Below are 22,328 nucleotides of genomic sequence, written 5' to 3' on the forward strand. Positions count from 1 at the left end.
AAACAAATCATCATGCGGTCCATTCAGTTTGTGCCAGGCACTGTTTTAGCCCCTTGAAAACAGCAATGTAGAAACGGAGAATTCCAATATCATGGTGCTTATTTTCTACTCCAGGAGGCAGAAAACAAAATAATAAATAATTTCAAATAGCGTTTTGAAGAAAAGTACACTTGGCAACGAGGTACAGAATGACGACACCAGTTACAGGTTGGGTCATCAAAGACCTCTCTTGAATTTGAGCTAAGGCCCTAACAAGCATATCAGAAATAAACAGGCTTGTATTGAATGTTGTTCAGGTTTCTTTCTCCTTGGGACCAGATTGTTTCCAAATTTCCACACCTCCGTTTATCCCAAATTATCATAAACACATAAAATCTCTAATTTTATTATATTACAGACGAGAATCTCAGGTTCACAAATTAGGCAAGTAATTCCCAAGTGCGTACTTCTTACTTTCTTGATAGTGATTACACAACGGTGTTACAAGGAGAACGAAGTACCATGAGTTCGAGGACTTCTAGGGGAAGTACTGAGGAAGACTCCTTCTCACCTTTCCTCCCATTTCCAACACCATGGCTCAGGCTACAAAGCCCAGTTAAAAGAAGTCAAAGAAAGAAGAAGGCATCGTTCCCAAAGGCCGTCGCTTCTCTCATGGTTTTCGTGGCGCTAAAACGCAAACAAGGGGAGGGATGATTTCCAGCCCAGCGCAAGCAAAAGCACTGGTACGAACCGAATACAGGGCAACACCCACTTCCACCGACCGCCACGCCCTCTCGAGCGGGCCGTTTACATAGGGAAGGCTCGCGATTCGCGCTTAGCGCATTACGTCATTTCCGCTGTCTCCAAAGCGGGCGTCATTAAATATCATTACGACTTCCGGGTCGTTGAGGCCGCCTTCGGCGGCGCAGGCATCCGTTTTTGCTGGTGTCCAGTCTATGGAGGCAGTTGGTGCTGGCGGCGGCGCCGAGGCAGGAGGCGGTGTCCGAGTGGGGGCCTCTGCCCCGCCAGGATGTTACCGGGCTTGGCCGCCGCCGCTGCGGCCTACCGATGTAGCTGGTCCTCTTTCTGCCGGCTTCATCTGCGCTGCACGGCAGCGGCCCGTGGCTCCAGCGACCGCCAGGGTGAGTGTCCCGTGCTGGCCGCTGGTTCCGCGGGCCGGGCCGGGCCGGACTTAGGCTCAGCGCGTCACTTCGGGCAGTGATCACCTTGTCCTTTCCCAACCCCAGAGCCTTTCTTTCCGGACTCCGCCTTTAGGGGTCAGCCTGCCCATCCCTCAACGGACGTGACAGGTACTCCTGATCCTGGTGCCCCCTGCAGCCCCAGCCCCGGCCGGCCCGGTCCCTGAAGCTGACCACTTTGTAATAAACAAAACCTTAACGTGCGCTTCGTGGTGTCGGATGATGAGCCCCTAGTCAGTCGGAAATGGCGGATCCGCAGAGTTCCTGAGCTTTTTGATCTCACGGACTCACCTTCACTTAGCACTTTTGACTGAGAGATTCTTTCGCTGCTCTCAACTTGTTTTCTTAAATTTCCTAAAAGAAAAGTGGGAGATGTCACACAACATTACGGATTAAGAAGTATGAGGGCACCCCACAGGCATTGAATGAATCCCATTTTGGACCGCAAAACAAAAGAACTCTCAGTTCATCTAACAGTCCCACTGGTGAAATGTTTCCTGGAGCAGTAGTAACTTAGGAGAGGGAAAGGTGGTTCAGATTTTTTTTTTTCTTACTTAAATGTGTTAGAGAGGTTTCAAATGAACATTGAGCTTGTAATCAATCAGTCATACCCTGTTTTTGCAGTAGCTTGACATCAGGAACAGATGGGAACCCTGAGGGAGAAGATAGAACTAAATTTGTCCCTAATAGAATCCTCCAGATACTTGGGAATGCAAGGATTATTTACAAAAACATTTTCAAAAAATTAATGTTTGAAAATGTGTAGCATGTTGCGACCTTCCAATAGAAGATGGAAGTTGCAGTAATTGGATTTGTAAATTGGCTTATGTTGTATGCTGTGAAAATAAATTAGAATATATTTGTCTTACAAATGTAATAAATGTAAAACCTAGTTCTTAAAATATTAAACGGATTTATTTTAACAGTATAGTACTTGGTGAATTTTGTTAGTGATAGAAAAGTGTAACTATTGAGTTTTTTTATAGTGACAATACACCTGACTCGCTAATGAACATAATGAATCATCTGGTTATATACTATACTCCAAAAATCCTCAAGTAATTGTTTCTATTAATCAAACAGTTTGGCATTTTACAATGAAATTACATTTATTGGTTGTTAAATTTAATCTAAACTTAATGTTGGTAAAATATTGAAATAGTGTAATTTGAAATCCCTGTTCTCTTTAGCTGGAAATTATGTACACTCTTTGTCTCATCCATCTGTGAAACATAGATAATAATTACCACTCTAACTAGTCAGGATGACTTTGCAAAGTTCTTTGAAATGTTTAGTACTACAACAATTAAAGTGGGTTGAAAACACTGGGTTTTAAATATAACCATGTTTGTGGGAATTTAGTTTAATACTGAAACACTTTTTAAAAGGGAACCATAATTATAATAAAATTTAAAAACCATGGGCTGTGATTGTGGCACAGGGGCAGAGTGATTGCCTCACATATGTGAGGCACTGGGTTCAATCCTCAGCACCATATAAAAATAAATAAATAAATAATAAATAAGTAAAAGTATTAAAAAAAAAATTGGGAAAAAATACTATTTGAACTTGATGCCTGTGAGAAGAAAAGACTATTTGAAGAACTTTTTTTTTTTTTTTTTTTTTTTGGTTGGGAGGAAGGGATCCAAAAAACAGATGTTTTACAAAGTCAATTTTTGCTTCGAAAGTGCCTATGTGCCTATGTTGCTGAGGAGAGAATAAAGAGAGGAGGAAACCTTGAGGAAAACAGTTGCTTGATTTGAAAAAAAAGATGAGGCATTCCTTTAAAGGCAGAATAGTATTCAAGAGCTTTCCTGTACAAAAACAATGAGAACCCCATTCCGAGTTGTCTGGTAGCCACATTTAAAAATGTAAATATAAATTAAATTAATAAAATTTCCCAGTATGTTCAAAACATTTCAATCATACAATCATTTTTAAAATTGAGTTATAGGGGGCAGTTCTCATATCAGACATGGGAGATTGCAGGAAATCAAGGGGCAATTGAAGCCTTTATAAACTTAAAAGTATCTGAATCATGAGTTACAGAGAATGGAAACTCCAGTTTTCTTCAATAACTTGATGTCACTACTCTGAGTTTGAAAATTAAGTCAGCTGTTTAAAGGGTTCTGTGTATACTTTACACATTCAGAAGCATTTTTAGCCCCTTCCTCTCTCAATTATTAAGCTGTTTTACATTTTCTTTCTTTATTAAGTCTTCAGAATCCAGTATTTTACACTTCCAACAATTCTCAGTTTAGATTAACCCAGACTTCAAATGCTCAATACACAGAGACTATTGGATAGTGTATTCTTGAGTCAGTGTCACTAATTTATAAGAATTTTTACAGCCGAGCATGGTGGTGCATACTTTTAATCCCAGCTGCGTGGGAGGCTGATGCTGGAGGATCATAAACTCAAAGCGATCCTCAGCAACACAGCAAGACCCTGTCTCAAAATTAGGAATAAGCACTCCTGAGTTTAATCCCTGGTACAAAAAAAAAAAAAAAAAAAAAAAAGAAAAGAAAAAAATAAGAAAGAAAATAAAAAAAACTTGTGAACATTCCAGTAGAAAAATGGTCAAAGAAAATAATAAATCAATAAAGAAATTTTATCGGCCGATAGGAATGTACAAATGCTCCAAACACTGAAAAATATAGACATATACCTTTGAAGAATTTACTACTTATTGGCTAGTATGTACCTCATGGGGTATTTGTTGAGTGGGGTTCATTCTGCAGAGAGATGCTAGGCATTGTTTTTGTAGGTAGTATTAGTCCTGAGAAAGACAGTTTCCATCTTTATTGGTCAGATACCCAAAATATGAAGTCTAAATTGCTGTAAAAGAAAAAAAGCAGAGTGATGGACTAGAAAGTAACCAAGAGGGGCCATTTTGTTAGTGCTGGCCTTGGACTTTTCATTTCGTGAAAGATGAAAATAGGCAAGCCAGGTTAAAATCTAGGGGAGTGAGCAGACCAGAAAGCAACGTGGAACCATGAGTACTATTCTGGAGCAAAAAGAAATCTGCTGTGCCTGGGGTATAAGGTAGGTGGAATGAAATGAAGTTTGAGAGTTGTTAGACCCTTTTAGGCCACTAGTTTAAAAACAAAAGGCAGTGTTATAAAAATACACTGTGACTACTGGGTGAAGAATGGATTGGAAAGGGTGGAGTATGGATAGAGGAGATAGGGGACTATGAAGTTATTGAGGCAAGCAGGGTTGTGTTAGGACGATGCTGGTTAGCAATGGAGATGAGAGAAATAGATTTGAGGTATGTTTTGGAGAATTAAGTTGATAGTATGTAAAAAGCCTTTAGCAGGATGTATAGTACTTGGTAAATCCTCAATGGTAGATGTTTTTTATTGTTTTTAGTTTTTCTAAATGTCAAGAAGAATTAGATAATAACGATGCATGCCAAGATGCAGTGCGGGAATTTGTTAGCATCACATGTTGTTTCCTTACTCAAAAAAAAAAAAAAAAAATGACCTGTTCCTTACTGTGTCCTAGAGAAGTCACATTACAGACTGTATTATAAGTTATGATGATGATGTTAAAGACCTTGAAGAATTTCTAGATAATTTAGCAATGGATATATTTTTTAGTACAGAATAGTAGAAGGTATAAAGTAAAAATTATACATAATCACGATATTTTACTAGTCACATTTTTAGTAGTCAAAATCATAGTGTATTAGTCTCATGCTTTTTTCCTTCTTATTAGAAGTTTTTAATGAAAATATAGGGGCCTGCCTTATGTGATCATTTTTCTGCTAGGGAACATTTAAGTTGTTTCTGTTTTTTCTATGATAAATAATACCATGAAGAATAGTCTTTGCATTCTGTACGTATTTCAAATTGACACTTAGTAACCTCTTTAATAATAATTATAATAATTATTTAATTTTTATATGTCAGTGATTTCAAAATTTTGGGTAAAAAACTACTGAACCAGTTTTCTTCAGAAAGGAGACTGACATCTGGAAAAGAGGCTACAAGCTTGATTCTTGTCTTGAAATTAGCCAGAAATAAGCTCAAACTTCAAGCAATCTTTTTGTTTTTAGCTAGTGTTTCTGTAGAATCAACATATACCGTAGATTGTCACTTTGGGAAAAAAGGAATTTCTTTTTGTTGTTTGCAGTCTAAACACAAAAGCCATTTTTTTTTTTTTTTCCCTGAAACCTAGAGTAAGTGATGGGTGACAAACCAGACTGGAAATAGAGGACAACTGGTGATCAGTAGCAGTGGTCTTTAGGAGCTATGGAGGAAATAAAAGCAGAGAATTGTTGTGAATGACTAGTGATGTTTGTGACTGGACTGATATTCCACAATCTTGATGAAAAACAGCCCTTACATATCCAGCAATAAGAAAGGCCTTGTCCAGTTTGGTAGACTACTGAGTGCCAAACTAAGGACTGATATTCCATGCATAGCTTATTTTAGATGTCACCTACAAGAAAGGGCAATAGTAGTGGTAGTATTTTTTACTACATTACTGCGTGCTAGAATTAATTAGTTCATAATTCTTACAGCAAATGGTTGGTTCTGCTGCTGCTGCTGCTGCTTAGTTACTAACTACATTTGTTTGATTGTTTGACTCATATACGGTCCTGTTTAGTTTTTAAAATATAATCAGTTTTGTGTCTTGATGCCAAATATATACTTTTAAAGTTGCAGATGCCTGAATTTCTACTGAGGGTAAAAATTAAGAACTTTCAGAATAGTTCATTAGGAAGTTAAGATTACTAGAATAGGGTAAAAGATTTGAAGAGACCCCCTACTGGCCAAGAATGGAACAATTTTAGCATTACTCCGGATAATGATTGAAATGGATTAAAATATATCAAATAGGTTAAACACCACCTTAGGAATTCAGTCCGCAGGATCTGAATTCTAAAAAACTACCAGGGCAAAAATTCAAGACAACTGGTTCAACATAAATATGTTCAGTTAAAAAAAAAGAAAAAAAGAGATTCTGCTGGGTGCCATGGTGCACGCCTGTAATCCCTGTACCTCAGAAGGATGAAACAGGAGGATTGCAAGTTCAAAGCCAGCCTCAGCAAAAGTGAGGTGACAAGCAACTCAGTGAGACACTGTCTCTAAATAAATGCAAAATAGGTCTAGGGATGTGGCTCAATGGTCAAGTGCCCCTGAGTTCAATCCCTGGTACCTCCCCACCCACACCCATAAAAAAGACATTCTGCAACTTTAAAGAGAATTAAAAGACATCTTAATATGCCTCTTAGATATAAATACTTAAGTATTTATGAATGATATTATTTGCTGTTTGATATTTGCTTCAGTTTAATATGGTAGTGTGTAGATATTGGTACAATTAGACATGTGGCAAGATTTCCCATGAGTTTATAATTGTTGAAAGTCGGTAACAAATATGTGAAGGTTTATTATACTGTTTTTATTATCTTTATGTATGTTTGGACTTTAACAAAATATTTTAAAAATATTTAAAGCATCAGGTCATAAGAAAAAAGTCATCTTCTGAGGAAGGATTTTTTAGGCTGTGGAGTAATCTCTCTTTAAATACTTTAGCACAAACTCTATAAAAGTATTTCATTAATGGATGAGAAAAAGTGTTGGTGCCATATAGTCCTTGTTGAGGAACAGTTATAAAAGTTATTTTGAATAGGACTGAAAAGTCAGAATGCCAGCGTCCCCAGTGAAGAAGAAGCTTATCTAGAGCATGGATTTCTTAGGGGGACTTCTTGAGCTCTTGTTTCACTAGTTAATTTTGCTAACTGGTTATGGTTACATTGTGCAGGAATCTTCCAAGTTATGTTTTGTCTACTCAGCATTTAGGAAATAGATGCAAATGGCTAAAAATATACTGGACCACCAGCAATTTGCCAAATAAGTGAAAGTGCCATTGTGGAATATATTTTCCAAGAAAATAAATTCCAAGCCTAAAACTTGAGTGAATAATATTGCCTTATGTCCTTTGTGCTCTTTAAATTGTCTTCAGCATTCACAATAAACTGTATTTCTAATGTATTCTCTGTGCCTTTAAGAAAAGGTTTTTCTTTATTTCAGAAGGTATATATTTGCATACACACATACATGAATTAAGATTTTTGCATGATTATTATTAAGTTAGAAAATTTCAGGGGCTGGGGATGTGGCTCAAGCGGTAGCGCGCTCGCCTGGCATGCGTGCGGCCCGGGTTCGATCCTCAGTACCACATACCAACAAAGATGTTGTGTCCACCGAGAACTAAAAAATAAATATTAAAAATTCTCTCTCTCTCTCTCTCTCTCTCCCCTCTCTCTCTCTTTAAAAAAAAAAAAAGAAAAAAAAGAAAATTTCAGTTCTGAACTGCTCAACCCTTCACTTAGAAAAACTAGGTTATCTATAATATGATTTCATCTAAAACTTCAAAGAATATGAATTGTGTCTAGACAGAATTTTTGAGTTCTTTCTAAAAGGGGAATTCTAAGTACTCATAGTAAAAAAGAGAGTCGCCAGAATGTAAAGACATTGCTTTTCTATCACTTTAGTGCAAAGTGGACTATATTCTCCTTTAGTCCTGCAAAGCCCACGGTCAACCCAGATGCAACAACTGAAGTACTTCATAATTAGTCTTCTTATTCTTTCCTCAATTAAAATATCCATATATAGAGACATCTCACCAAATGTTGATCTAATTATCTGATTAGAAATAAGTGACAATATGAATTAATTAATGTTTATAATTAATTAATGTCATTATAATTACATTAATGAGTCTCCAGCAAGTGAAAAGAGGGCATGGAATAATTTTGAGTAGAAAGCCCTCCTGACACCCTACGGCCTCCATGGAGTCTTCTATTTTGAAAAATATGCCAACTTTAAAAAAAATTATTCATATATGACAGCAGAATGCATAACAATTCCTATTACATATATAGAGCACAATTTTTCATATCTCTGGTTGTATACAAAATGTATTGACACCAATTCATGTCTTCATACATGATAATAATATTCATCACATTCCACCATCATTTCTAACCCCATGCCCCCTCTCTCCCTCTCCCACCCCTCTACCCTATCTAGAGTTCGTCTATTTCTCCCATGCTTCCCTTCCTTACCCAGCTATGAATCAGCCTCCTTATATCAGAGAAAACATTTGGCATTTGGTTTTGGGGGATTGGCTAACTTCACTTAGCATTATCTTCTCCAACTCCATCCATTTACCTGCAAATGCCATGATTTTATTCTCTTTTATTGCTAAGTAATATTCCATTGTGTATATATGCCACATTTTTTTTTATCCATTCATCTATTGAAGGGCATCTAGGTTGGTTCCACAGTTTAGCTATTGTGAATTGTGTAGCTATAAACATTGATGTGTCGGTTTCCCTGTAGTAGTATGTTATTTTTAAGTCCTTTGGGTATAGTCTGAGGAGAGGGATAGCTGGGTCAAATGGTGGTTCCATTCCCAATTTTCCAAGAAATCTCCATACTGCTTTCTGTATTGGCTGCACCAAGTTTCAGTCCCACCAGCAATGTATGAGAGTGTACCTTTTCCCCCACATCCTTGCCAATACTTATTATTGTTTGTATTCATAATAGCTGTCATTCTGACTGGAGTGAGATGAAATCTTAGAATAGTTTTGATTTGCTCTTCTCTGATTGCTAGTGATGATAAACGGTTTTTCATATATTTGTTTATTGATTGTATATCATCTTCTGAGAAGTATCTGTTCGGGTCCTTGGCCCATTTATTGATTGGGTTATTTGTTTTTTGGTGTTTAGCATTTTGAGTTCTTTATATATCCTAGAGATGAGTGCTCTATCTGATGTGTGAAGGGTAAAGATTTGCTCCCAAGATGTAGGCTCTCTATTTACCTCACAGATTGTTTCTTTTGCTGAGAAGAAACTTTTGAGTTTGAATCTATCCCATTTATTGATTCTTGATTTTAATTCTTGCACCATCAGAGTCTTATTAAGGAAGTCGGGGCCTGATCCCACGTAATGGAGGTTAGGGCTACTTTTTCTTCTGTTAGAGGCAGGGTCTTTGGTTTCATTCCTAAGTCCTTGATCCATTTTGAGTTGAATTTTGTGCATGGTGAGAGATAGGGGTTTAATTTCATTTTGTTGCATATGGATTTCCAGTTTTCCCAGCACCATTTGTTGGAGAGGCTATCTTTTCTCCAATGCACGTTTTTGGCACCTTTGTCTAATGTAAGATAATTGTAATTTTGTGGGTTAGTCTCCTCTGTTCTGTACCATTGGTCTACCAGTCTGTTTTGGTGCCAGTACCATGCTGTTTTTGTTACTATTTATGCCAACTTTTTTTTTAGTATGCAACTAGCATACAAAACAAAGAGTATCTGTCTAGATAGATACTTTTTTCCAGAATACCCAAATATGAATGTTTTGCCCTTAAGTGTTTTTAAGTTGCCACATAAATTTACAAATTAGAGAAAAAAAATTTAAAATGTATTTTTTCTTTACAAAATGTTCCTCTATACTTAAGGAGATACCGCCAGTGAAGGCAGATTGTTATTGTGCACCTAGGAGTTGGTTTGAAATTAAAATATATTTTTTCTTTTAGAATGGCGGAATTTAGTGACAGCTGGAAGTTTTGCATACATGGTTCCCTATAGTCACCCACACATTTGTGTGCTGAGTCAAGTAAAGTTGTACTCTACAAATGTTCAGAAAGAAGGACAGGGATCACAAACTCTCAGAGTGGAAAAAGTACCATCATTAGATGTAACAGGTATGTATAAACTTTTAGATCTTTTTTTTTCTGTATGCTTGAATGATTTGTGTAAAATTATATGCTCCTTGAATATCTGATAGAGTTTGTAAAAGTAGCCTGACTTGTATTTTCTTTGTGGGATCTATTAAACTGCTGCTTTAATTTCTTTAGTTTTTCTATTTCTTTTTGATTCGGTTTTGGTAAGTTATATTTTTTCTAGGAATTTTTACATTTAAACTGAATTTTTAATATATTGGCATAAAGCTCATAATATTCTGTTCATCCTCAGTTGCACAGATAGTTCTTTTTTCATTCCCAATATCTATTTATTTTTAAATAAATTGTGTCAAATCTTTGTTTTTTATTATTTTTCTTTTTTAAAAAATATTTAGTTTTTAGTTATAGGTGGATACAATGTCTTCATTTTACTTTATGTGGAGCTAAGGATTGAACCCAGTGCCTCATGGGTGCTAGGTGAGCGCTCTACCTCTGAGCCACAACCCCAGCCCTTTTTATTATTTTTCAGATATTAATTTTTTACTCTGAACCATCATATTGTATATTTATTTCTTTTTATAACTTTTTTAGTTGTAGTACATAATACTTTTATTCATTTATTTATTTATGTAGTACTGAGGATCAAACCCAGTGCCCCATGCATATAAGGCAAGCACACCACTACTGAGCCACAACCCCAGCCCCTCATATTTATTTTTTATTTCATGATTTCTACTCTTTAGTTATAGCCTCATTTTTGCTTGCTTTAGGTTTATTCTATCATTCTTTTATTAACAGTAAAATACTTTGCTTATTAGTAATGAGCCTTCCTTTTCTGAAGTAGGCACATAAACTGTACACTTTCTACAAGTTTTTTTTTTTTAATATTTATTTTTTAGTTTTCGGCAAACACAACATCTTTGTTTGTATGTGGTGCTGAGGATCAAACCTGGGCTGCACGCATGCCATGCATGCGCACTACCACTTGAGCCACATCCCCAGCCCTTTCTACAAGTTTTGACAGATATTATTTCTTACTACTTCTCTATTATCTTTCTCTGGAATTACAATTATGCAATATGTTAGATTTTCTGGAGCAGGTACAGTGGAACAACACACGTAATCCCAGTGATTGGGGAGGTTGAGGCAGGAGGATCACAAGTTTGAGGCCAGCCTGGGCAACTTAACAAGACCCTGTTTTAAAACAAAAGGGACTAGGGATATGGCTCAGTAGTAGTGGTACTGGGTTTAAACCCCAGTACTGCAAAAGAAAAAAAAAGTTGGATTTTTATACTTTGTTTTTATGTCTCTAAATTCTCTCTTTATATTTTCTGTTTCTTTATCTTTTTGCCTGCATTCTAGATTATTTCCTCAGGTCTACTGAGTTCACTAATTTCCTCTATTTTTTTTTTTTTTTTGGCACTGGGAATTGATCCTATGGGTGCTTAACCCCTGAGCCACATCCTCAGCCCTTTTTATAATATTTTTATTGGGGACAGGGTCTCATTGAGTTACTGAGTGCCTCGTAAGTTGCTGAGACTGGCTTTGAACTCTTGATCCTCCTGCCTTAGCCTCCCGAGCTGCTGGGATTACGGGGTACTGTTGTGCCAGGCTCATTTCCTCTTTAGTTGCCTCTAATCTACTGGTTAGTTATGTATATTAGGTTTCCAAATTCAATGACTATGTATTTCATTTCTACAACAAAAGTTTTTCACCTTGCTTGATCTGTCATTCCTTGTGTGTATTTTCAAGTTTCTCTTTTTTTTTTTTTTAAAGAGAGAGTGAGAGAGGAGAGAGAGAGAGAGAATTTTTAATATTTATTTATTTTTTTTAGTTCTCGGCCGACACAACATGTTTGTTGGTATGTGGTGCTGAGGATCGAACCCGGGCCGCACGCATGCCAGGCGAGCGCACTACCGCTTGAGCCACATCCCCAGCCCAAGTTTCTCTTTTTATTACTTTATCAAATGTGACTGAAAATTGCTATGTAAAATTCTGATTCTCACTATATTGTCATTTTCCTCTCTATCTTGCTTTCATTTTGTATCTGTTTCTTAACTGTGATTTGCTTATTCCATGCAGTTATTTTATTTTGAAACAATATTTGATCTTTACCTGGATAGAAGATGCTGTCTTTGACTAGAATGTTTACTTTTGCTTCTGCTTCTGTTAGCTGCTGGGTACACAACTTGGGACAATATTAAGTTAGATTCTCTGCTTTAGATTTTTTAGACTCCATTATTGGTGCAGATTCAGACTGCATATGTGAAGGTTTAGGATTGACTTGTTCTTAGGATTTTCAGGGGAGTTTTTGTTTTTTTCCTCCCAAACTACTTAACACCAAAGTACAGATAAGCCTAATTATTATTGCTTTCTGTGTGTGCTATTTATTTCTGGCTCACAGTTAAATTATGTATGTAGCTTTATATCTGGGTATTTCCTGTTTGACCCCCACTTTCATGTTTTTATTTTATTTTTTTACTTTTTGGTACCAGAAATGGAATTCAGGGGTGCTTTACCACTGAGCTATCCATAGCCCTTTTTAATTTTTTGTTTTGAGACCGGTCTTGCTAAGTTGCTGAGGGCCTCACAAGTTCCTGAGACTGGCCTCAAACTTGTGATCCTTTTGCCTTACTCTACCAGAGTCCCTGGGATTACAGGTGTGTGCCACTGTACCCAGTACCCCAACATATCTTCAGCAGAACCTAGTCTTATCCTCTGGTCTTCTGCATTCCTTCTACAGCGATGACTATGGAAGCTCAAAGAGTACAAGATTCAGTAGAAACCAGGAGAAAAGGTAGTTTATTCTGTAGAGATCTTGCTTTTATTTCATTTTTCTTTTTTCTGGATTATTTTTTGCTAGATAAGTGATGCATTTTAAAAGGTTTTGTTCCAGGTATGTAGTATGCCATGCAGCATTAAAATAAAGTACTTTGTTTATTGATTTATTCATTAATTCACTCAAGAAATATTTATTGAGTACCTCTTATATGGCAACAAATGAAGTAACTCTGAGTTTATGTGTTCTTTATTACTAAAGCAGAAAATTGAGCAGAAAGATATTGTATGGTAAGTACTGTGGTAGGGGAAAATTCCCTTTGGGTTTAATTGTACACTTTCAGCCAGTTTCTTCTTTCTTTTGCAATACAGAACTGCTGGGATAAATATTGTTTGATAGTTGGGTATTATAAGATGAAGGAGTATAGAATGTAATGAGTCTCAAGTTCTAGAATTAAGTAGTTATAACACAGTGAATAAAGAAGAAACAGATGATGAAATAATATAATTAGGGGTAAAATATAATGCTCTTCTCAGGTAAACACAGACTCGGACAAAAATATTAAGTGTTGATTCCACTGTACAGAATCTTTAAAACTGACATCCATGACTAGTTTTCTTTTTACTCTGTTTACTGGAATAAAAATGTTACATTATTTTCTTATATTAGAAGTAAATTGTTTATTGATGGTTATATTTGTGGTTCATTTTTCAAGATTTGCTAAGGCAAAATTAGACCTTGTTAGCCATCACATAGGCACCGAGTAATTGCTTGATTGAAAGATAATTTGTATATTTAAGGATTTGAGATTGATTTTTGAATAATTCAAAACACATGGTAAAGTTAGGAACAGCTCATTAAAAAGCAGAGACCTGCTAAGGCATCCTTAAATTTTTAAGGAGCATTGAGATGTTTTAAATTTTAGTAAAATTAGTTTTAATTTTTTCTAATGATAGCAGATGTGTGTTGAACAGCTAGGATTTGAACTTAAAACAAATGTCTGGAGATATTCGTGGATAGACTATTTGGTTACTTATTGAAATCATAAAGATTCTACTCTAGTGATACAGCATGAGTTTATTAAGATGGTGGTATGCAAAATAAGTATTCATACCTGTGTTTGAGCCATTTACCAAAACATGCTTATTTGTGCTTCATAACACTATATATTTAGTAAGATCTAGAGAGTTTGCAGTGAGAAAAATATTCAGAAGTATCCATTGTAGAGCAACTCATTTTATTTTATGTGATTTGGTTAATTATTGTGAAAAGGAGGACTTTTCTGAAACCTTTGATGATAGACTTCAGTTTTTCAGACACCAATGTATTGAAAACTTAACTACTCTACCTCTTCCCTCTACTTGTCTCTGCCTTGCTCTCTGTTCCCAAAACAAATTTTTAAAAACTTGATAAGTAGGTTCTGTAGAGAAAGATGCTTTATTTAAAGTTTTATAACTTTATAGCAATAACAGTCATAATAATTATTTAATTCTTCAGTGTCAGATGTTATGGGCTTTAGTTATTAAGAAAGTAGAAGTGTTTTTAAAGTAGGCTTAAGCCTATTTTAATTAACCAAATATGCCATCATAACCCACTTAAGATTTAGTCAGTAGTTAAAACCTTTAAAGATTTTTTTGTACATGCTTTAGTAATTGAAACATATTACATATAGTCATTTCCCCTATTATTTTTACTGAAAAATAATTGCCAAGAAATATACCAAAAATTACATGTAAGAGGTCTTTGCTTTTATTTCAGTTTTGCCTTTTTTCGTGCTTAGTCTGTTAATTCTTTCATATGAGTCTTGAAAGAAGGTAAGTCAGTGGTTAGGTAGAACTTCTGATGAAAATATGAATACATGCTTTGAGGCACGCATCCTATTTCTCACTAGAGTGATAGGTAAAATATAAAAAGAAAATGGAAGCTATATTCTGTGCCAAAAAGAAACAGCAGCAAAAACCTCATGTTATATCCAAGAAATTGAACAGAAGTATCTGGGCTCTGGGTCTGTAAGCAGGTAGTGGTAGCTAGGAATTTGGTTTGTTTAGGGTGATGGATCTACAAGTGCTGCATGAATAGCCAAGTACCGGAGTCACACTATTTGAATTTACCCATGCATCCCTATACATAAGGAAGCTATTCCATTTGCTACCACAGAGGCTGTGTCATATAAGAAGATACAGGTCTAGGGAGGAAGAAAGAAGACTGTTAACTGAAACCTGCTATTTGCTGGAATGGAGACTGAATTGAAGAATAGGACATCCCCCAGCACTGGGTATTGAACCCAAGGTCTCACACATGCTTATCAAGTGCTCTAGTACAGAGCTACCTTCCTGTCCACTGCTGGCCCAGCCCAGGGGTTAAACTTTCAAACAGGCGATATGTAATCTGGTTCTAGAGAGAGATCAGATTGAGTTCTGAGTTTGATAGCATGAAGAAGGGGTGAACAGATATATACTAATTCTCAATGAAATAAAAATAATAGCAGGGGCTGGGGCTGTAGCTCAGTGGTAGAGCACTCTCGCCTGGCACTGGGTTCGATCCTCAGCACCACATAGAAATAAATAAATAAAGGTATTGTTTGTATCTACAACTAAAAAAATAATTTAAAAAATGGTGGGCTGGGGTTGTGGCTCAGGGGCAGAGCGCTAGCCTTGTACGTGCGAGGCCCTGGGTTCAATCCTCAGCACCACATAAAAATAAATAAATAAGATAAAGGTATTATGTCCAACTAAGAAATAAATATTTAAAAAAAATAAAAAATAATGGCCTGAATTGCTTTAAAATAAGTTTAATATCCTCAGTATAAATGAAGGACTCATTCATTAAAAAGAATGAATACACCAACTAGTCAAAATAAAACCAGAACAAATAAATATGAATAAGAGACAGTTATAAATTTTAGGAATGAAAATATAGTTACTGAATAAAAAATAAGTGGATTAAATAGTTATTGTCAATAGGAGAATTAGTAAATTAAAATTCACTTGAAGGTGCAGGGAAAAGCAGAAAGATTTTCAAAAAAATAAGAGCACTTAAGAAGCAGAGGGACTGGGATTGTGGTTCAGTGGTAGAGTGCTTGCCTAGCATGTGTGAGGCACTGGGTTTAGTCCTCAGTACCACATAAAAATATAGAAAGTATTCTGTCCATCTACCAAAAAAAAAAGCATGAAACTCTAGTTTATATTTAATAGGCATTTCAGAGAAAGAATAAGAATTGGTAGGAGAGAATGGATGAAAATTTTTGTGAATTTGGGAATAACAAATCCTTTATCAAAAGTGTGTATGCGTATATATCTATATAAACACATACATATGCGTGTGTGTTTTTTTTGGTAGTGGCATTGAACCCAGAGACAGTTTATCCTGAGCTACATCCCCAGCCCTTTTTATTTTTTCATTATATTTATTTACTTTTAAACAGGGTCTCACTGAGTTGCTTAGGGTGTCACCAAATTGCTGAGGCTGGCCTCAAACTTGTGATCCTCCTGGCTTAGCTTCTCAAGTCACTAAGATTACAGGCATGCACTCCCATGCCTGGACAAAAGTATGTTTTGAATATTAAGCAGGATGAGTAAAAAGAAATGCACACTAGGCACCTTGTAGAATAATCACAACTTAAAAACCCAAACAAGAAACAAAACAAAAGCTGCCAAAGAGAAGAGTGCTGTAAGTATAGTTGTTGCTCTTTTTTCCCCCCAGTTGTTGCTCTTTTCAAGTAGACTTTTTATGTGCAACAGTGTGCAGCAAACAAAAGAGGGGGAGTGATTTGGAGTATTATCCATGAAAAGAGGGAAAATGAATGCTATCATAGAATTTTATAATGATCTAAATAATCATTCTAGAGTGAAGGCAAAATCAACATGTTATCACACATATAAAGATGAATGTTACTGACCAACCCACACACATTAGAAAACTATTAAAGCATATATATCTTTAAGAGGTGGAATAAATCCAGGGGGAAGAAAGAAGGTATGAAATATAAAAGAAACAATGAAGAATAAGAACCGGATACAATGTGTTGAAAAGGTTAAGTATTGATAATACAAATAATAAATGTTCTTTTAATATTAAAAACCAAAATTTTAATCCAGAGTAGTCAGGTGGGCTGGGGCACCTCATAAAAATAAATAAAGGCATTCTGCCTCTAGATAACTACCCCCCAAGATGAAAGAAGTGTTCAGTGGTAAAGTTTTTTTTTTCTTATTTCAGAGAAAGGTAGAGATACTGAATAACTATGTAGTTGCTTAGAAAATATGTTCAATTAAATAGTAGAAATATAATCTTATAAATTCCAACCAGCAATTGTGGGGATAGGGTGGGTGGAAGATATTGAAAATTTGATCAATCTAACAAATGGCAAAAGTCGAAGTAAAAATAAAAGCAAAGAAAAAGGGATGGTAAACTGAAAATAGTAAGATGTATCTATCACAAGTACAGATGTATCACAATCAAGTGGTCAGACTTAATGGTGTTCCATATTTAAATACACGCATGTTATAAATATGTATATTTTTTAGTCAACTTTTAGTGTTTTAGTCAACTTTTGGTCACTGAAACCAAAATACCCAACAAGAGCAACTTAGAGGAGGAAAAGTTTATTTTGGACTCATGGTTTCAGAGGTCTCAGTCCATGTTGGTGGACATCAATGCTCTGAGCCTGAGGCCAGGAGGAAGGAGGAAAGCTGCTCATCTCATGACTGCAAGGATGCAGAAGAGAGTAGCCAGGAGGACAATATATGATCCCCAGGGATACGCCCCCAAAGACCTCTGTTGCCTTCAGCCATACCTCATCTGCCTATAGTTAACTACCCAGTATAGTGGTAATTTCAAATTATTGATGTGCTGATTAGATTACAGCTATCTTAATTATTTAACCTCTGAATATTCCTACATTAACACAGGAGTTTTGGAGGACACCTCATATCCCAACCCTAACAGAGTTAATTTTTATTTCGTTACATGTTTTCAGAGACTTTGTTTATATTCTGGATCCCGTGTTAGCTCATCTGCTCAAGGATTTTGTTCATGTGATTATCGTCTTAATGTATTATATACACCAACATTTATACCCCTGTACTTCATCACTCTCACCTGTACATCAAATACAATCAACCTTTTCTTGATTCCTTTTTCCTCTCCTGTTGAAAGTCTAGATACTTCTTTTATTCCTACTCTTCCAAGCTTATCAAAAAGTTCCAACGATCTTCATGTCACTATTAACACGATTCACTTCTAACCTCTTATTTTTTTAAAATAGATTTTCTATACCTATTTATTTATTTATTTATATGTGGTGCTGAGGATTGAGCCCAGTACCACACATGCTTGGCGAGATTGCCCTACCACTGAGCTCTACCATGACCCAACCCCAACCTCTTCTTTTTTCCCCATGAGAAAAATAAACAAATACCTACTTATAAATCTATTTATTTATTTAGTACTGGGGAACAAACCCAGGGCCTCACACATGCTAGGTAGGTGGGCTACCACTGAGCTAAATCCCTAGAGGATTGCTAAATTGCTCGTGCTGGCCTCCAGCTTGAAAATCCTTCTGCTTCAGCTTCCCAAATAGCTAGTATTACAGTCATGTACCACTATGCCAGCTTAAATCAAATATTATTTTAAACATAAATATAGGAAAGTGGTTAAGAGTGTAGTCTAATCAAAATGCCCTGGTTTTCAATCCTGACTGTGTCTTGTGTTTAAAGTACTAGCTGTTTGACTTTGGGGGGAAGTTATGACCTCTCTGTGCTTTGGTTTCTTCACAAGACTTATCTCTTGATTTATGACTTATGTCAAAGTGATTTTCTGCTGGTTAAATGAAATACACATAAAGCACACAGGAAAACACATGACGCATGTTACATGCTGAGTAAATGTTAGCTGTGATTAAACTCTGAAAAAATTTTTTATTATTGAATGAGAATATAATTTTAGCCATTTTATTTTACTTTGCAGTACTGGGAATCAAACCTAGGGCCTTGTACATGCTAGGCAAGTGCTCTACTATTGATCTATATTCCCATCCTCAGAATATAAATTTTAATAAAGGAAAATGTTTTAAAATTTTTTACAGGTGTAATATTTGATACAGGTATACTATAATATCATTTTATTTGTAAGTCAGAAAATAAAATCATTATCTTATAATTTATCACTCAGCCTAACAACTTTCCTTTTTTTTTTTTTTTTTTTTTTGGTACTGAGGATTGAACTCAAAGGCACTTAACCACTAAGCCCCATCCCCAGTCCCTCCCCCCTTTTAAAAAAAATTTTAGTTTTTAGCTATAGGTGGGCACAATATCTTTATTTTATGTTTATGTGGTGCTGAGGATCGAACCCAGTGCCCCACGCATGCTAGGCGAGCACTCTACCACTGAGCCACAACCCCAGCACCCCCCCCCCCCCGCCCTTTTTGATATTCTGTTTAGAGACCAGTTCTTGCTGAGTTGCTTAGGACCTCACTAAGTTGCTGAGGCTAGCTTTGAACTTGCGATCCTGCTGCCTTAACCTCGTAAAACACTGGGATTACAGGCATGTGCTATTTGATCACATTCTTCTCACATCTCCATTTGTCCTGTGTATTTCTGCCATCCTGATTCTTGTGTTTAAGTCCCTTGATTTAAAAAGGGGGGAAGGGGGTGCTGGTACTGTAGTTCAGTGGTAGAGCCCCTGCCTTGCACACTTGAGGCACTGGATTCAATCCTCAGAATCATGTAAAAATAAATAAATAAAGACATTGTGTCCATCTACAACTAAAATTATTTTTTTAAAAAGTCAGAGAATATAGCTTTGCATATTTTTATGTATGTCAGACTATTTAGTTTTGTCTGTTTTCAACTTGGTTGTGATAACTTATTTATTGTATGATTTTTTTCAATAAATTTTGTTGCTAAGATTTATCGTAACTATTGGTGTATGTGTGTGGTTTATTGATTTTCATGGAGATGGTTATAACCTGCACTGATTTAAACACAGTGTTTAAATCACTGTGTGATTTAAATGAGTTGATATTTGTAAAGTGCTTAGATAGTATTTGGTACGTAGTAAGGGCCTAAAGAAAGATAACCATATCATGTTTATTATTTTTCATTGCTATATGAGGTGATATGTGAATACAACATGATTTGTTTGTGTATTCTCTTATGGATGAGCATTTGGGCTGTTTAACACAGGAAAGAATACTTCTCTGAACATTCACATACCTCTTGTGCCCTTGTGCAAGGGTTTCTTGAAGCCAGATATATTGACCTAGAAGAATTGCTGTATTATAACGAATGCTTATGTTCAATCATATTAGATAATGCCAACTTTTTTTTAGTAAATATTTTTTAGTTGTAGTGGACACAATACCTTTATTTTTATGTGGTGCTGAGGATCAAACCTAGGGCCTTGCACGTGTTAGGCGAGCGCTCTACCGCTGAGTCACAACCCTAGCCCCAACTTTTTTTTTTTAAACCAAGGTAATTGTGCCTATATATTTATCAGCAGTGGGTTCTGTTTCCTCCTACCTTTACTGACATTAGGTAGTATCATTGTGTTACTTAGGTTTTTATTGCTGTGTGACCAGAATACCTCACCAGAACACCTTAGAGGAGGAAAATTTATCATGGGCTCATGGTTTCAGAGGTTCAGTCTATGGTCAGTCAGCTCCTTTGTTCTGGGTCCAAGCTGAGGCAGAACATCAAGGCAAAAGGGTTTGGTGAAGGAAAGCTGTCAGTTTATCGAAGCCAGGAAGCAGAGAGAGAAGGTGAGTATCCAGGAGGACAGGTTATAATCCCCAAGGGCACACCCCCCAGGCATGTATTTTTTTCAACCATGCCCTATCCACCTATAGTTACCACCCAATATAGTAGTCCTTTCAAGTCCTTTCAAATGGATTAGTCCATTGGTTAAGTTGTAGCTCTTATAATCTAATTGTTTCACCTCTTGCATTAACAGCAGCAACTCATGTCTAAACCCTAATGGTCATGTTTTTACTTTTCTTAATCTGTGGTTGTAAAATGGCATTCTGTGGTTTCATTTGGATTCTATTAGTAATGAAACACTCAGGTTTTAATAAATTTTCTAGTTATTTGTATTTCCTTTTCTGTGCAAGTTTATTCACATTTTTTTCTAGTGTGCTTTTTCTTATTGATCTGGGTAAGTCTAAACATTCTTTATTCTAGGGGCTGGAGTTGTGGCTCAGTGGTAAGAGCACTTGCCTAGCATATGTGAGGCCTTGGGTTTGATTCTCAGCATTACATATAAATAAATGATTAAAATAAAGGTTCATCAACATCTAAAAAAATTTTTTTAAAAAAACCCATTCTTTATTCTAATCCTTGTCAGTACCATTTGTTGGAAATATCTTCTTCCAGTTTGAGATTTTTTTTCTTTCTTTTTTCTTATTTTTAATGGAATCCTTTGATGAATAGATTTCTGAATTGTAATTAGCAGTATGTGTCCATTTATGATAAAAATATTCTCTGTTGTCACCATGAGGCTATAAATGCACTAATATTTAAGCAATTAATTGACCTGGAATTTCCTTTTGTCTATGGTGGGATTCCAGTTTCACTTAAAAGAAAATTCATTCATAAAAATGAGTGATGGAAGATTAAACAGTTGTCTCAAGCCTTTATTAGTCATCTTTTCTACATTGAATAATGTCTCTAGAACTGTTTTAAGTGGAAAGACTCTGTATGTTTGTTTTGTTTCTTATTTTATAGGAATGTATCTAAACTTTTACCATTGAATACAGTGTTATATGTTTGGTTTTCGCTTGAAAGAAATTTCTTTTGTCCTTGTTTTCTAATAGGGTTTGATATTTGTACGATACTGAATTTTATTAAGTGCTTTTTCTTTAGTTTGTGAAATGATTTTATAGTTTTTCTTCTTTGTTAATGAGGGGAATAAATTGCTTTTTAATGTTTAACTATTTTTTATATCTTAGAATAAATCTAACACAGTCTAAGATATTTTTTTCTTTTTTATACATTGCTAGATTCATTGGGCTAATATTAATTATGCTTATAGGATTGTGTATGAAAGTACCTTTAATGTAAACTTGTTTAATAAACTTTACAGCAGAAAATATTGGCGCAGAACTCAAAGCCCCACTTAAGCAAGAACCTCTCCAAGTAAGAGGTAAATATATTTTATTCTATATTTTTATTTTATTGATGATTTGAATTAAATATATAACATTAACTTATGGAGATTTTTATAGTTATATTATTTTAAGAGCAATACTTCTATTTTGCTTTTATTTAAATAGATTGACCATAAGAATTTATTCTATTTAAAAGCTTATTTTCTACAGAAGTTTATTTTGCATGTTGGCCAACATCTTCAGCTACATCTTTTTCAGATTCTGGTAGAGTTTGGCCATTCTTGTATGTCTTTTCTAGGAATAATTGAGTTCTGAGGAATTTGTTTGCAGCTCTGTTATGTGAAACAGACTGTTGGTTCCCATCTCCAAAGCAGCTGTTTTGTGGAGGTATCTCTTTGTGATTAGGAGCACTATGGTTTTGGTGTCAAACAAAACTTGGTTCAGTTTGTAACTCTTGAGTTTATTAGTTATTTGACTTGGGCAGTTTGACTTATCTGAGCCTTAGTTTTCCCTCCTATAAGATGGCAATAAAAAATGAGACCTCTAAGCCGGGTATGGTGGTGCACACCTGTAA

The 22,328-nt window shown here is 35.7% G+C and overlaps 1 protein-coding gene across 1 annotated transcript in view; it reads left to right on the top strand.

Annotated features, from left to right (window-relative positions):
• The first annotated feature begins 473 nt into the window (after nucleotides 1–473).
• SLC30A9 (solute carrier family 30 member 9) overlaps nucleotides 474–22,328 on the top strand; it is a 107,607-nt gene continuing 85,752 nt past the window's right edge. The window contains exons 1-3 of the mRNA XM_081303032.1: nucleotides 474–1,121; nucleotides 9,729–9,896; nucleotides 21,730–21,789. Coding sequence (XP_081159158.1) covers nucleotides 1,010–1,121; nucleotides 9,729–9,896; nucleotides 21,730–21,789 — 340 coding nt within the window. The 5' untranslated portion in view covers nucleotides 474–1,009. The remainder of the gene's footprint in view (nucleotides 1,122–9,728; nucleotides 9,897–21,729; nucleotides 21,790–22,328) is intronic.

This window comes from Spermophilus citellus (assembly GCF_964194105.1).
Source record: "Spermophilus citellus genome assembly, chromosome: 8".
Lineage (NCBI taxonomy): Eukaryota > Metazoa > Chordata > Mammalia > Rodentia > Sciuridae > Spermophilus > Spermophilus citellus.